Consider the following 14,973-nt stretch of genomic DNA (forward strand, 5'->3'; position numbering starts at 1 on the left):
CATGCTTTGTGTTTGGGATATTTTGAGTGTATGAGTTTTTTTTTTTTTTTGTCACTTTAAAAAAAATAATATGAAGGGGACCCTTTCCTATGAGTATTTCTATCCTTGGTTCACTGTCATCAGAATGTATATAGTGTGTGTCTGTGAGAGGCATGTGATGTTGCATTAGCCTCAGAACTGCTGTTGGTAGCAAGCCGCTATTCCTGGAGAGCCTCTAATTGGTCGCCTCCTATCGTTTGTCCTCACAGCGGGATTGGGGGTAATTAAAGCCCAATATCTGTGCTCTAGTCATCAAACCACCTCAGCAGAGAGCCCTCACTGATCACAGACCTGCTGCTGTGGGTTTGGAGCAGTGTTCCTCACTCCTGGTCCTGGAGGGGCTGTAGTGTGTGGAGGGTTTTGTCCCAACCCAGCCCACCAGCAACCCAGTCAATATAATCAACTAATCCTCTAGATTTCGATTGGCTGAGTGATGAAAGCTGGTTCAGGGAGAGTGTGTGTGTGCGTGCATGTGTTAGGGATGCACATTTCGTTTAATTTAGCTTTCGACTGACCTTCCCACGTTAATCGATTACAAATTTCCGTAATGTAAAAGATGGACCCACAAAAAAATACAAATGCATGGGCTGGTAAGCAGGCGGGTAATTTTTAGGACCATGCAGAGGTTGCTGCAGCTGCTGTAAAATACATGACTACTGTCCATTTACACCAATATGGTTTACCTCAGTGCTGAAGTTTAATATGAATGGGCAAATCGTTTGTTATTGTCAAGGGGAGAAAAAACATATTAGCGAACATTTCAACAGTGTGTCAGTGCAGGTGGCTAGGCACACATCGCAACAGTGTGTCAGAGCGGCTTATGAGAGCTCCACAAAGAAGAATTGGGAGTTCGTCTATTACACAGTGACAGCACACCAAGCTAACAGACTTGCTAGCTAGGAAAGAAGTGTTCATCTATTTGAAGACATTGCAAATGTCTCTCGAAAAAAGGCAGATAGGCGGATTTACACACGAAGAGTGAGAGAGAGAAGGTTGGATGTGCATTATGACAGAGCACGGAGGGGAGGGAGCCAGAGAGGAGGATGTGTAGGCACGCATCAAGTCAAAAAGAGGTAGGCAAGGGGTAGGCAAACTGTTGCTAAAGATCTTAAAAACTATGTAGATATTAGAATAGCATGAAATACACTTACAGAAGGTCAAATCTTTTTTCTGACCATTTAAAATACAAATCAGCAAATGTAATTCCCCAAGATGAGTCATTTAACTGATAAGGTGTGTGTGTGCGTGTACGTGCGTTGAACGGCCTGTCTTATCTCTTCCCTCTCTCACAGGCCAGAAAGCACATCCTGGACATCCACACGCGGGAATGGAGCCCTAAACTGGCCGAGCCCTTTGTGGATGAGCTGGCAGAGAAATGTGTTGGTGAGAGAGAGAGACGTTTCTTTACCCTGCTCTTCCTCCGCCAGGGACCAGTCAGCATGCACAACGTAGCCTGTATGTTGTATCAGAATTGGCAATCGTGCTAATGTCCATCTAGGATCCCATCTCTAGGATTCAGCATGTCACAGTTTTACTGTGTCCTGAGGGTTATGGAGAGAAGGGTATAAGCGTGTTCTAGTGGTAACGTCTACCTTGAGCCAACTCATCACCACCATCCAAAACCACTGCCATTAGAGCAAGACAGTGTTTATGTAACCTACTTTAGCTACAGCGTCTAACCAAACTGAGTGAAATTAGATGTGTGTTCGCACAGAGAGGCATTGTCTGACCTGACATGGCGCTATTCAACTGTGCTCGGACACAATTCTTCTTCTACTAAACCCAGAGAGGAAAGTTGAACCGAGCGGAAGATTCCATAATCATATCGTATGATGCATTCCTGTCTGAACTTTAACCCCTTCCCTGCCCTGCCCTCGCCCTCTCCCAGGCTACTGCGGCGCAGACATCAAAGCACTTTGCACGGAGGCTGCGTTGGTGGCGTTGCGGCGTCGCTACCCTCAGATCTACGGCAGCAGCGTGAAGCTTCAGCTGGACGTGTCCTCCATTGTACTAGGGCCCCAGGACTTCAGCCGAGCCCTCCGGAACATCGTACCGGCCTCCCAGAGGGCCCTGGCCCCCCCCGGCCGAGCCCTGTCCTCCACACTGCGCCCCCTGCTGGCCAACGCGCTGTCAGAGGTGCTCGGATCCCTGCTCCGAGTCTTCCCCCACGCCGAGCAACGAGACCGGGACAACATATGTGGTAGGGAGTGGGATAGATATGTTTGACCCAATATCCAAATTCTTATTCACAATATTACTTCACAATACTATCACGATATACGATAACATTGTTCACTGCTGAGGTATGGTGGAGACATGTCAGCGTGAGTAAAAATGAATGAACTGAAGCGCATAGCGTACGTCTGGCTTATTTTCTATAAGATAACAATATCACAATATGCTCAGCAACAATATCACATTATGCTCCAGATATCACAATATGCTCCAAATATCACTCATAGTCAATGTCTCATATCGGCCCACCCTATTTGACCCTCTGTCTATTTCTTGGTCTCTCACTTTCTCTTTCCCTCTCTTTCGCTTTCCTTGCCTGTGTCTCTTTCAGTTGCTTCCCTCCAGCACTGAGGAACAGTAGATATTAAAGCTAACACTCCAGGCTGTCTCTCTCGTTTGTCCTCCTCTTTCTTTGTTACAGCACTGAGAGGTGATAACTGGCCTGCCATAACGCAGCACATAACGTAGCTCTGTGCTAACTGAAGTCTCACTCCTGTCAGTGGGAGAGTGGCTACAGTAGATTAGCCACAGAATGAGTCTCGGCCAGTGGGAGATTTCTGCTGGGAGTTTTATCTTTGCTGCTCCTTTAATGACTTCAATTTACTACACCGCTCTATCTGTCTAATAGTCCGTGACATTATTTTTAATAAGCCCCCCGTTTTTTTTATGTTTTTCCGGAGCAATTGCTGTTCTAAGGCTAGAAATGGAGGAGTTTTTTTTCTTTAATTTGAAGCACTTTGAATCTTGCTTTGAGCATATTATATATGGAAATTATATTTCAAACGTGTTATGTAGATTAAATTGGAAATAATTATAATTTGCCCAATTTGTATATCTCAATTTGAAGTTCTCTAATTGACCAAGCATACACACACCTGTCTGACTCACACACACACACACACAAACACACACACAAACACACACACACACACACACACACACACACACACACACACACACACACACATACACATACACACACACACACACACACACACACACGTCTGACTCTGGTCTATCTTGTGGTAGATGGTGACAATCAGCTGCTAGAGGAGGACTACAGCGATGAGGACACCGAGGGCGGAGCTCCCTCTATCTACGACGTCCAGCCAGCATCCCCAAAGAGACGCACTTCCTCTACGGCACACACACCCTTCCTACATTTCACCACGTGAGTCTACTGACCAACTACAACCCTCCACCCTAGCCCTGGATTCACTTGCTGGTCCTTGGAGGACACAAGAGTGTATAGTGTTTGCAGCTTTTTTTCAGCTTAGCACAAACACACCTGTTTCAAATGGTAAAGTAATAGTCAGGAATGTGATGAATCAGGTGTGTTAGCGCTGGGCTATAACAGAAAATCTGCACACCCTGTAGCTCTCCAGGATCGGGAGTAAAAAGCTGGCCCTGGCACTGACTGCCGTATTCTAGAAATGATCTATGATTAGCTACTATTGTGGTGTTTTGCTGCCACCTTGTGGACTCAAGTAAAATGACAGCGGTCGAGTGATTCGACAGTCAAACCTTTTATCATTACTGTGCTGTCGTCAGTGTAACAGGAAAGAGAAATGGCTCTCATCAGATTCCCATCAGTCTGAAAGGCAGGTTATCTGATCTTTATTGAGTAAAAGGGCCAACATGATAAGATATGACCACGGAGCAGTGATCCTCTGCCATAGTTAGGGTTAGCAACATCAACCAACTGGAGAATGATGGATTTATTGATAATGGAAGGATGAAAACTATGATAACCACAATAACTGAGGATGAAGTTTGTACTGACATTAACATTTTTCTTATTTGGCAATTGGAGCAAATTCTTGATAAAAATATTAGAAAGCTCTACATCAATATTCCTCGTCATCATACGTGTACGCTTGATGATGATGATGATGATGATGATCTCACTCAACCCCCCCCCCCCAGTTCCGCCCTTCACCAGCCCACGTCGTACCGGCCTCGCCTGCTGCTGACTGGACCCCCAGGCTCAGGGCAGAGCTCTCACCTGGCCCCCGCTCTGCTCCATCACCTGGACAAGCTCTCTGTCCACCTCCTAGACCTTCCAACACTCTACTCTGTCAGTGCCAAGACCCCAGAGGAGTCCTGCGCTCAGGTAACACACATCTGCTCCAGACACTCTAGGGATGTACCCCACCAAGGATTTGTTTGGTCGAGTCGAAATCGCCGACCGTAATCCCCTCACACACCAGTAGCTCGTGTATATATATATGAAACGACTAGAATGGCAGTAGAGTTTGTGTGACGGTGCCGTCTTTTCTTACCTTTCTGGTACCTTTTTGAGTTGGTTAACGTTGTGCGTGTGCGTGTGTCTAGGTGTTCCGTGAGGCTCGTCGGAGCGTGCCCAGCGTGGTGTTCATGCCTCACATCGCTGATTGGTGGGAAGCTGTCAGTGACACTATGAAGAGCACCTTCTTCACTCTGCTACAGGACGTACCCTCCTTCACCCCCATCCTCATCCTCGCTACCGCAGAGAGCAACTACACACAGCTACCAGAGGAGGTACACACACACACACACACACACACACACACACACACACACACACACACACACTGTTCTCTCTTTTTCTACCCACCGCCGCTACCTTCCCTCATTATCCGCCTCACTCACACCGCATCTCCCTGGGTATCTTTCCTTTTGACTCAGTTCCATCTTTCCCCCTCTTGCTGGATATATGATTCCCTGTGCCCACCATGGCATGTGCCAGCCAGGCCAGAGTCAGTGGGAATTGGGGAGGAAAGGGAAAGGAGACAGAGAGTAAAGAGAGGCCCTCTGTAGTCGACAACAGACGGGGTTTAATTACGTCTGGGGGTTGGCAGCCTGCGCCCAAAACACACACACACACACACACACACACACACCCTGGGACACCATTGAGACCTTACAGCAGCCGGCCTTACTTGCCCTCCTGCTCCACACAGGGTTCTACATCGGAGGGGGGTGGGGGGTGATTGGTGCTTTGGCAAAGCGCTTGATCATGGCCCTGCTCCAGGGTGAGAGGCTCACAGCGTTGATTCTCTCTCTGTGGTCTGCTCATTAGCACCTGGTCTGCTAGATAGACGGAGAGGCCTTCACCCCTCTCTCTCTAAAAGAAGTACCCCCCCATTAGTTCCACAGGCTGAGCCTACATGCACTCATGTTTCTGACATCATAGATCTATGTATTCTCTGTTATCCTCCAACATGATCCGAGACTTTTATAGGAGCCCATATAGCTGCTCTTTGAGATTGTGCAAAAAGGATAGAACTCCTTTACCCTTTCAGAAAGGCTTCAGAGCCACTAGGTATGACTGACTTGTTGACGTATCCTTTTGAAGGGATTCAACTTTAAAGTGACGATTCCCTTTTCTCAGACCTGCCATTATTGTTTGTTACAAGGTGGTTTTCTCTGGGTAGCAATGGAATAGTTTATTTGGTCTGTAGAAATTGCTTCATGACCTTTAAAGGGGAACAACAGCAAATCTGGGAGCTCAGAAAAGGTAAAATTGTGAACCCACTACCCAATATTATTCTATAAAATGCATATGGCATATCACAGAATTGATTGGGCTTCCGGATCATGGACTATTTGCTGTGACGGAATGTTTATGTTCTCCTGAGATTTGCTGTATTCTACAAAGTTCTATCTAGCACTACAGTGAGAGGGAGATTTATTTCATTTTGCACCAGGCCTGAACCTTCTGCTACATGTTCCCTCTCTGACACTAAGCAGGTTGTTTTGAACAACCCCTGAGACGATTCACTGATTCAAACCTCTGGGGTGAGAGTGGTCTCTGGCTGAGGTCAGGGGTTCTTTTCTCTTGAGGTGAGTGTGAGCTAGTGCTGGGTGATATGACCTCAAATATATATTTCAGTATTATCTGACATTTGGGCGTAACACAATATATATCTCAATATTCCTTATCTTTCCTTATAGTCTGTATGAGGCTTAACATAAAGGTAAAATACACTTCCCATTTAATGTAATTGCATTTACAATGTACAAGTTTGTATTTACTTTTGTTTTGATAGAACACAGATTTTTTGCTTCAAATAAGGAAAATTATACAATGATAGTTTATTTCTATGAGGCTAGCCTACCTTGTTTATTCTATGAGGCTAGCCTACCTTGTTTATTTCTATGAGGCTAGCCTACCTTGTTTTGAGTTTTGCCCCAACAACATAGATAGCTAAAGCAAGCACACAAAGCTTCTTTAGCTTCTAATTTTCGTTAATGGAAAAAGTAAAAAGTAAACGTATTACTAACAGCAACTAAACAAAATCCTGACAGCAGACGATGCGCAAAAGCTGCGACAACACATTGTTTTCAAATATTTTTGGTGCTATTGTTTGTTGTTCGGTTTTCTCCCGTGAACAGCAGTCAAGCACTCCTCTGCACTCCTCTGAAACGTATTGTCGGGTGGCGCATGGCCATGGCTCCAGTGTGTAAATGCAGAAGAGGGTGAAAGGGCCTTATCAGACTTTGCGGTCAGTGCATGATTTGTACACACACACACACACACACACACACCATTGAGCGCTCACAGCAGCTGACCTTTCTTGTCCTCCTGCTCCACACAGGGGGTGTGTGTGTGTGTGTGTGTGTGTGTGTGTGTGTGTGTGTGTGTGTGGTAGTGGGGGATGATTGGTGCTTTGACAAGGCCCTTGATCATGGCCCTGCTCCAGGGTGGAAGGCTCACAGGGTTGATTCTCTCTCTGTGGTCTGCTCATTAGCACCTGGTCTGCTAGATAGACTTGTACCGGTATCAGAATTCTCAAAACGCACCATCGTCAAATGAGCACACCCAGACACTAAGCACACCAGGTGACAGCAGAAGATTTCCTCCGGTATTTTACTGCATGATCACAAACCAAATCTAGTGGCCTATTCAATTAACTAAATTAATTGAGTTAGTATTCTGTCATGTGCTTGGCAGTTAATGTTGAAAAGCTTCTTTTTTATTTATTTAAAAAAAAATAAATAAACCTACATAAGACTAGGCTCTACATTGCTAACGTTCGCTAACAGGCTACACACATGAAGCCAGCTCACGGTGCACAACACACACACACACACACACACACACACACACACTCGCATCGCAGAAATGCTCGGACCTTTGTTGTCTGGTGTGAATCCTGATCCCCCCTCTGCCATGATGAAGTCAACAGGTCTCTTCACACCTATTATTATTGATCTTCTCTCTCTCTGGCTACTGTAACAGGCTAAAGATCCACGGTTCCACGGTTTCACCCATCAACAATGTCATTTAACAAATGTCAGCTCCTGCGCTTGGTGGGTGGAATGGCAAAGTAACGGTGTAGCGGGAATTACACCGGTGTAAGCTTGTACGCCATATGCTAGTGGTAAAACCTTCCACCGACCATTCAACGTAGACATTTTCTGAAGAATAATCTTTAAACTATAGTTGCCAATTGTATGATTCTTTCTCAAAGGAGTAACCCTCATTAGTTCCACAGGCTGAGCCTACATGCACTCATGTTTCTGACATCATAGATGTATGTATTCTCTGTTATCCTCCATCCTAGAGTCTCTTATAGGAGCCCATATAGCTGCTCTTTGAGCAAAAAGGATGGAACTCCTTTACCCTTTCAGAAAGGCTTTAGAGCCACTAGGGATGACATTGACTTGTTGACATCTGTCCTTTTGAAGGGATTCAACTTTAACGTGACGATTCCCTTCTCAGGCCCTTCAGCCTGGCATTTACTGTTTGTTACCATGTGGTTTTCTCTTGTTGGCAATGGAATAGTTTCTTTGGTCTGTGGAAATGCTTCTGACATGACTTTTAACTCTGACCGCTTTCTGGGTTTTGAAACCTGGAAATCAATCAGACGACCTCACACCTTTGCTTATCCTCAAACACGATGGCACCCATTTAAATGTACTGAAGATTGATTTATTTCATTTTGCAACATACCAGAACCTTTTGCTACATGTTCCCTCTCTGACACTAAGCAGGTTGTTTTGAACAACCCCTGAGAAGATTCACTGATTCAAACCTCTGGGTGAGAGTGGTCTCTGGCTGAGATTAGGGGTTATTTTCTCTTGAGGTGAGTGTGAGTGTGAGCCTGGTCTCTCTTGCCTGATGAAACGTATCATATTAAATCCCACTCTCGGCTCGGAGACAGCAGCAGGATCAATAGAGGTATAGGGACACACACACACACACACTGAGCATTGGATTAACACACACTCTGAGCAGGGGGGTACACGCACACACACACACACTCTCTCTCTCTCTCTCTCAGCAGGGGGGGTTCATACATACACACGACAGGGGGTCTACTGTTTAGAGGCAGATCAATAATCTAGTGCAGAACAGAGAACCAACTTCTCTAACTCCTTCATTCATCTGGACTGGAGCAAAGTTTTGGGGAGGGCTTTGAATTGTACAAAGTGTAAAATGTGTGAGACTTGTGGAGTCGAAGGCCACTTGGGGCGAGGGCTGTGATGGTTCCATGGTTATGCAGTAATACTTGGACGGCCTGCCAAAAAACAACTGCCATAACCGTTTGAATACGTTTTTTTTTTGTCTATTTTCATATAAATATACTTTACCCAATAGCAGTGTAAAGTAAGGACTATGAATAATTGCATTGCTAATCGATCAAACTGTCTCCCATCTCCTAATGTGCTACTTTCACGTTGACGTCTCACCTTTTTTTGTGCCAGATGTTCTTGCTTTCTGTTGAATAAATACATCGGTTTTCTATTTAAAATTGGATGCGTCGGCCTACGTTTTATTCAGTTATACGCTGATAAAGTAGGACGTCACTGACACCCAAACAAACATGCAGGCTGCAACTCTGACATGAAGAAGGTAATATTTGGTTGCTAAATGTGCTCCCACCATGATATAATTGAATATTTATTATTATTTTCAGACAGTTATAACAAATATTTGCATGACGTTCGATCAACACCCAACTTGAGGCTTTTGCAGAAGGGAGGGTTAAGAGTATTAAGGAGGGTGGATAGTCTCGGTCTGTGAAACAAATGGGCCGAATTTAGGATAGGGTTTGCGATTTAAACCCAAGAGTATTCTGTAAGTTATTTTTTGGTGGGGTTTGTGAATATATTGCAAGATGGAGTTTTTATCAGGTGAGATATCTGAGTAGAGATGTGAGATTTGTTTTGAGCACTGGGTTAGTGAAGTACAGAGAGTGGAGTTGTAAATTACAGCACAGGTTAGTTGGTACTCTACTACAAAATAGGAGGATGGTTGTCTAGGTAGGCTGAGGGGTGGGGATGTAGGCTTGGATAGTGATGTGGTGTGTTCTGGAACATGCTGGTTTAGAATATCTGTGTGTTCTGAAACACGCGGGTTTAGAATATCAGTGTGTGTCTCAGTGTGTTTTGTAGCTCTGGCACACACTGATGGCAGCTGTCCTCTCAGCACCACTGCTCTGCACCACACTAGTCTTGAACTACACCACTCCTGCCGCTCCCCCCCCCCCCCCTCTCTCTCTCTCTCTCTCAGAGAGAGAGAGGTCCCAGCTGCCAGTCTCTCCAGCATACTCCAGGGGATCTATGCCCACATAAACAGCATCTGTGCTGGACTGGAGGTGGCAGTAGGGGTGGGTAGCGTGTGGAGGTAGGAGGTGTCTGAACCTGATCAGACTGGCTCTGCGCTGGGCTTCAGAGCCAGGCACAGCACCAGTGTGTGGGCAGTCAGGACTTCTGCCAGGACCGGCAGACACCCCTTTGGAACCACTCCTACTAGGGATGTACTGATACCACTTTTTTTTTTTTTACAGGCAGCCAACTACTCTTCCTGGGGTCCACATGGAACATAAAAAACATGACAGTACAGAACAGTTATATACAAGAACAATATAAGATAATATAACAATGAATTAAAAATCAAAACAAGACAAGACAGTCATATATTGGCAAGACACCAACCAACACCAACATTTTTCATCTATAAATATTCATATTCGTATCCTGTTCTGATCCACAGTTCAGTTAAATTAGAAAGAGGAGAGGCGCTGTTTTTCTCATCTTTTTGAAGATAAATTAGCTTTCTACCTGAGTAACCTCTGGTGGCAGAGCTCTACACATAACTGCAATACATCTGTTTTTGATTTGGGTACCGTGAAGAAACCATAGTAGAGTGTGTGGTGGGGTACGTATGTCTGTTTTGAAGTGCAAATAGATTATACAAGTGGATAGGAAATTTCTTTAATGAAGACCTGATAAGGGCAGACTGAAGATATGATTCAACCCTGCCATAAACTCACAGCCTCTCTTCAGCACCTACTGCCTACTGAATCTACTCCTCAAATAGTAGTATTGTTCTCTATTTTCAACATTTGTTTATCGATCCGTCCATCCGTCAGTCTCTCTCTTTTGTATTCTTGCAACATCTCAGTTCGGGCCTCTATAGATTTGAGGAGGAAAGAGAGGGGAAGAGAGAGAAGGAGGTGCAAAGAGAGACGGTATTATTTTTTGCGTTTAAGTCGGCCCCTCCAGACCAGAGGATTTGTTGTATTTCTCGTGGAGCAAAGGCCTGGTTTGGCTTTGGTGTTGCACTGCTGTGCTCCACTGATCATCAGCCAGGAGACCTCCCTTCCCTCCCCTCACTCCATCTATCCCTCCCCAGATCTCTCTGCATCCCTCCATCTATCCCTCCCCAGATCTCTCTGCATCCCTCCATCTATCCCTCCCCAGATCTCTCTGCATCCCTCCATCTATCCCTCCCCAGGTCTCACAACATGCCCTTCCTCCATATAACCCTCCCTATCTATCCCTCTCTCCATATAACCCTCCCTATCTATCCCTCTCTCCATATAACCCTCCCTATCTATCCCTCTCTCCATATAACCCTCCCTATCTATCCCTCTCTCCATATAACCCTCCCTATCTATCCCTCTCTCCATATACCAGCCCATGTTTCATCCTCCCATCTTCCTCCCTCAGCCCAGCAGCCTTAGTACAGAATAAAATCACAACTTTGTGTATGTTGCCTACAGACATTCCCCCCCTCCTCTCCCTCACTCTGTCCTTCCCCTCTCTCACTCCCCTCCTCCTCTCCCTCACTCTGTCCTTCCCCTCTCTCTCTCTCCCTGCGTCCATCTCTCCGTCACGGTCCTTCCCCACTCTTTCTCCCTCCCTCCCTCCTCCCCTCCCCCACTCTGTCCTTCCCCTCTCTTCCTCCTTCCCCCCCTCCTCTCCCTCACTCTGTCCTTCCCCTCTCTCTCTCCCTGCGTCCTTCTCTCCATCACGGTCCTTCCCCACTCTCTCTCCCTCACCCCGTCCACCCCCTCTATCTCTCCCTCCTGTGGAGAGTCCCGGAGATGCCCACAGAGAAGGGGAAAAAAGAGACAGCGCAGAGCAAGATGGAGAGATAAAGACAGGGAGAGAACAGAAGGATAGGATCAATGTGAAAGCCCGATGGAGGAAGTGTGGAGTGGGGCTGGGCTGTGTCAGTAGCACGGCCTCCCGCTGGATTAACCTGGGGCTGGATCTCTTGAGACTAAACCCTGAACCTTGAACCACCCAGTGCCAGTCCCAGTCCAGATGTACACCTGGAAGGATGGGCTAACCTTGTCAGCTATGAGGGACAGGCGTGGAGGGATGGAGGAAGCAGCAATGAGAGATTTTCACCTAGTACGTTGGCTATGCTCTGATCAACGGGTGTGTGGGAGTTTGTGTTGGATGATTCCTGCTTCAGGGTCGCAGCCTTTCAGGCTTGTTATTGGATGCCAGGACTGAGGTTGTTTCTCCTGTTGAGGTGGTACATACAGTACTCTGCCGCCACCCCAAATTCACTCTGAAATGCTTGCTCACATCTCTACAAACGCTCCCTACAATTTGATTTCTCCAAACTGTCTAATCACACCTGTCTGATCAATACTGCATCCATACAAACAACAGCCCTTTTGATGTGCGGAGGGAGGGACACACATATACACATACACACACACACACACACACACACACACACACACACACCATCAGCACAGTTCAGGGGGGATTTTTATTCCACACGCTCTGCATTTAACTCCAGACAACAAGGATGAGGTTAAACAACCTGAATAAACCACAAGTCGATAGAGAGGTATTTTCTCTGCTAGTATACTACATTCAGCAACATTAAAGCTGGCCAAAGCAGAAACAGACTAGCATCCTTAGTAGTTGTGAACAAGAGAAGTTACTCAAAGCTCTGTTGGCTTTTGGGGTGGGGTGAAGGATAGAATAGGAAAAAGGAGGATAGTGTCAGCCATACTTTGTTCCTGCAAGTTAGCAGACAGGAACGGATGGCTCCCCACGAGTCCAGCTCAATCACTGCATTAGCTGTGGCAGACAGACACGCACGCGCACACACACACACACACACACACCCACCCACCGAGCTAGCAGTCAGACTCAGACTGACAAGGGAACCCGGTCGATATCAGAACTCCTTCAACCAACTTAATAGAACAGTGCCTTGTTGTGTTTCTCTCCACTTATCCCTCATCTGAAATTCAGCATGTTTTTAATCCATCAGAATACTGATATCAGATTTGTCTGTCTCCACTTGTGTAACACCTTTGGGGGAACAGTACATTTCTTTTTGAAAAGTGAAAGTTAAGCTGAAAAAAAACACGGTAACTATTTTGTCGACAGGTGTTTTGATAAGGAGTAGAGGGAATGGACACTGTTCTTTTCCGAGGTCAATATGACTGCAACGTAAGTTAGTTTGCTAGTAAATGTGTGTTAGTGAGTGGATGGATTGATACAGAAACGTGATTGTCCCTGAGGGGGAACGTAGTCTTGGACACACAATGTTTCTGCGTGACGCGTTATTAACTGTATTAACATTAACTGGCTGTGGTGTTGTTGTTGTTGTTGTTCCAGGTGAGGAGTATGTTCCAGAGAAGCTACGGTGAGGTGGTGAGTCTGTCTCCACCTGGCGAGGAGGACAGGAGGAGGTTCTTCACAGACCTGCTCTTGGTACAGGCTACCAGAGGGCCACCACGCAAGAGGAACACAGGTACACACACACACTTTCTCTCTCTCTCTCTCTCTCTCTCTCTATACGCACATGTCCTGTGGAATGATCTGCTTCACTGGGGGCTGATGCTACACTTTCCCATTGTGGTAGGGTTAGCCACTGGGATACAAGAGGGTGTTGGTACCCCGCCCCAGGACTAGCCCTAGGGGTTCGTTTGAGAATCTGTGATGTTTGCCTTTGTCTGTGGCTTAATGTTTTGGCGATGGTGTGATGTTCTTTATCCTCTGGGAGAGCAGAGATGCAAACTAGTATACAGTTTCAGTCCTAGAGGGCACTGTTGTCTTCTGCTTGTTCCTCAATGCGTTGTTCTTTCTTTTTAAAACCTCTTTTCTACCCCCAATTTCCTCGTTTCTTCACCCGTTACAAATCACACCAGTTGAATTCCATGAGGACTAGAACTGAATAGGTCACCAGTGTCGCTCTGGATGCATCACAGTTGTCTGCAGTGTCTTCCTCCCCCCAACATCTCTCTCCATCACCTGTGCTGATCTCAATAGACTGGATAGGTGAAAGCAATATGCTGTAGGCCATCTGTCTGGATTTGATTGGACCCGTCCTGATTTGTCTGATCAGAGCCGACGAAGGAATGAAGGCGGCTGAGTTTATTCCGGTGGCTTCCAGCCCTCTGATATGGGTGCGGCTGATCTTGACTGGTTAGGTAAAGAGACAGATTTTGCTCTCAGTTTTCATTTGGGATGTGTTATGCCTTCACTAAGACTGCAGAATACCATCTTGGCACGACATCAATAGCGCACGGAGAGCACATTTTCTCATACCTCTCCATCTCTCTTGTGTTTTCTTGGTTGGAAAGCTTTTTTCTTTTTCTTTTTTTTCTTTTTTTTTTTTTTTAATGTTTCATGTTATGAATTACCCCTTCATGAAGATGAAGAGGACAGACGTTTTTTCCATTACTAGGCCAAGGGGCTCCGTAGAAGAGCGTAGGATTAGCACAGCATGAAGTCTGTAGCCTCCTGTTGTTCTCCACCCCCCCCGACAAACGTATGATACTCTCTCCCCCACCCTACATATACTCCCTTTTCCATCCGCTTGGTCTCAGTGTGAGAGAGCTGTCCGCCAGGACCTTCTCCACCGACGGGACGCTTTCAAATGGAAATGTTCTTGGTTGTCGATCCTGGATCCTCATTGACGCGAGGCAGGGGTCCACGCTCTCCCCGCTCCGCACTCTTCGGGGGTCCCCCTGAATAAAACAGCAGGCCCCCAACTCCCACCACAGTACGCTTGTGGAGGAGGCATCCGAGGGACAGGGGAGAGAGATCGGCGCTATGAAAGGAACGCGACGCTATTACTCATAATTACACTCAGGGTTTTGGATGACGGCTAGCGAGCAGAGCGACTCATGCTAATGTTTAGCTGGGCTAACGACGCTGCCTGGCAGGTGCCTGGCCTGAGGAGAGGAGGGGAGAGGAGGGGAGGGGAGGAGAGGGGAGGAGAGGAGAGGAGAGGAGAGGAGGGCTGCGAGACAACCTCATCAGCGAGAGGCTTTTCCCTCATGGGCTGATGTGTTAAGAGAAAGTGGATGGGTGTTTTATTTGGTCTGGCACGGTTGTTCATCATCTGCACACATGCGTCTGTTGTGCTGAGGGAAAGTAGGAATGTTGCATCACTCACTCATTCTCTCTTCAGTGCTGTGGTGTGAGGAGATGCTGGCTGTAGTC

The 14,973-nt window shown here is 46.4% G+C and overlaps 1 protein-coding gene across 1 annotated transcript in view; it reads left to right on the forward strand.

Moving 5' to 3' along the window:
* atad2b (ATPase family AAA domain containing 2B) overlaps nucleotides 1–14,973 on the forward strand; it is a 61,010-nt gene that overhangs the window by 6,159 nt on the left and 39,878 nt on the right. Inside the window, exons 15-20 of the mRNA XM_083688919.1 lie at nucleotides 1,332–1,422; nucleotides 1,928–2,239; nucleotides 3,304–3,445; nucleotides 4,201–4,387; nucleotides 4,609–4,794; nucleotides 13,141–13,276. Coding sequence (XP_083545045.1) covers nucleotides 1,332–1,422; nucleotides 1,928–2,239; nucleotides 3,304–3,445; nucleotides 4,201–4,387; nucleotides 4,609–4,794; nucleotides 13,141–13,276 — 1,054 coding nt within the window. The remainder of the gene's footprint in view (nucleotides 1–1,331; nucleotides 1,423–1,927; nucleotides 2,240–3,303; nucleotides 3,446–4,200; nucleotides 4,388–4,608; nucleotides 4,795–13,140; nucleotides 13,277–14,973) is intronic.

The sequence above is a fragment of the Argentina silus genome, assembly GCF_951799395.1.
Source record: "Argentina silus genome assembly, chromosome: 17".
NCBI classification, from domain to species: domain Eukaryota; kingdom Metazoa; phylum Chordata; class Actinopteri; order Argentiniformes; family Argentinidae; genus Argentina; species Argentina silus.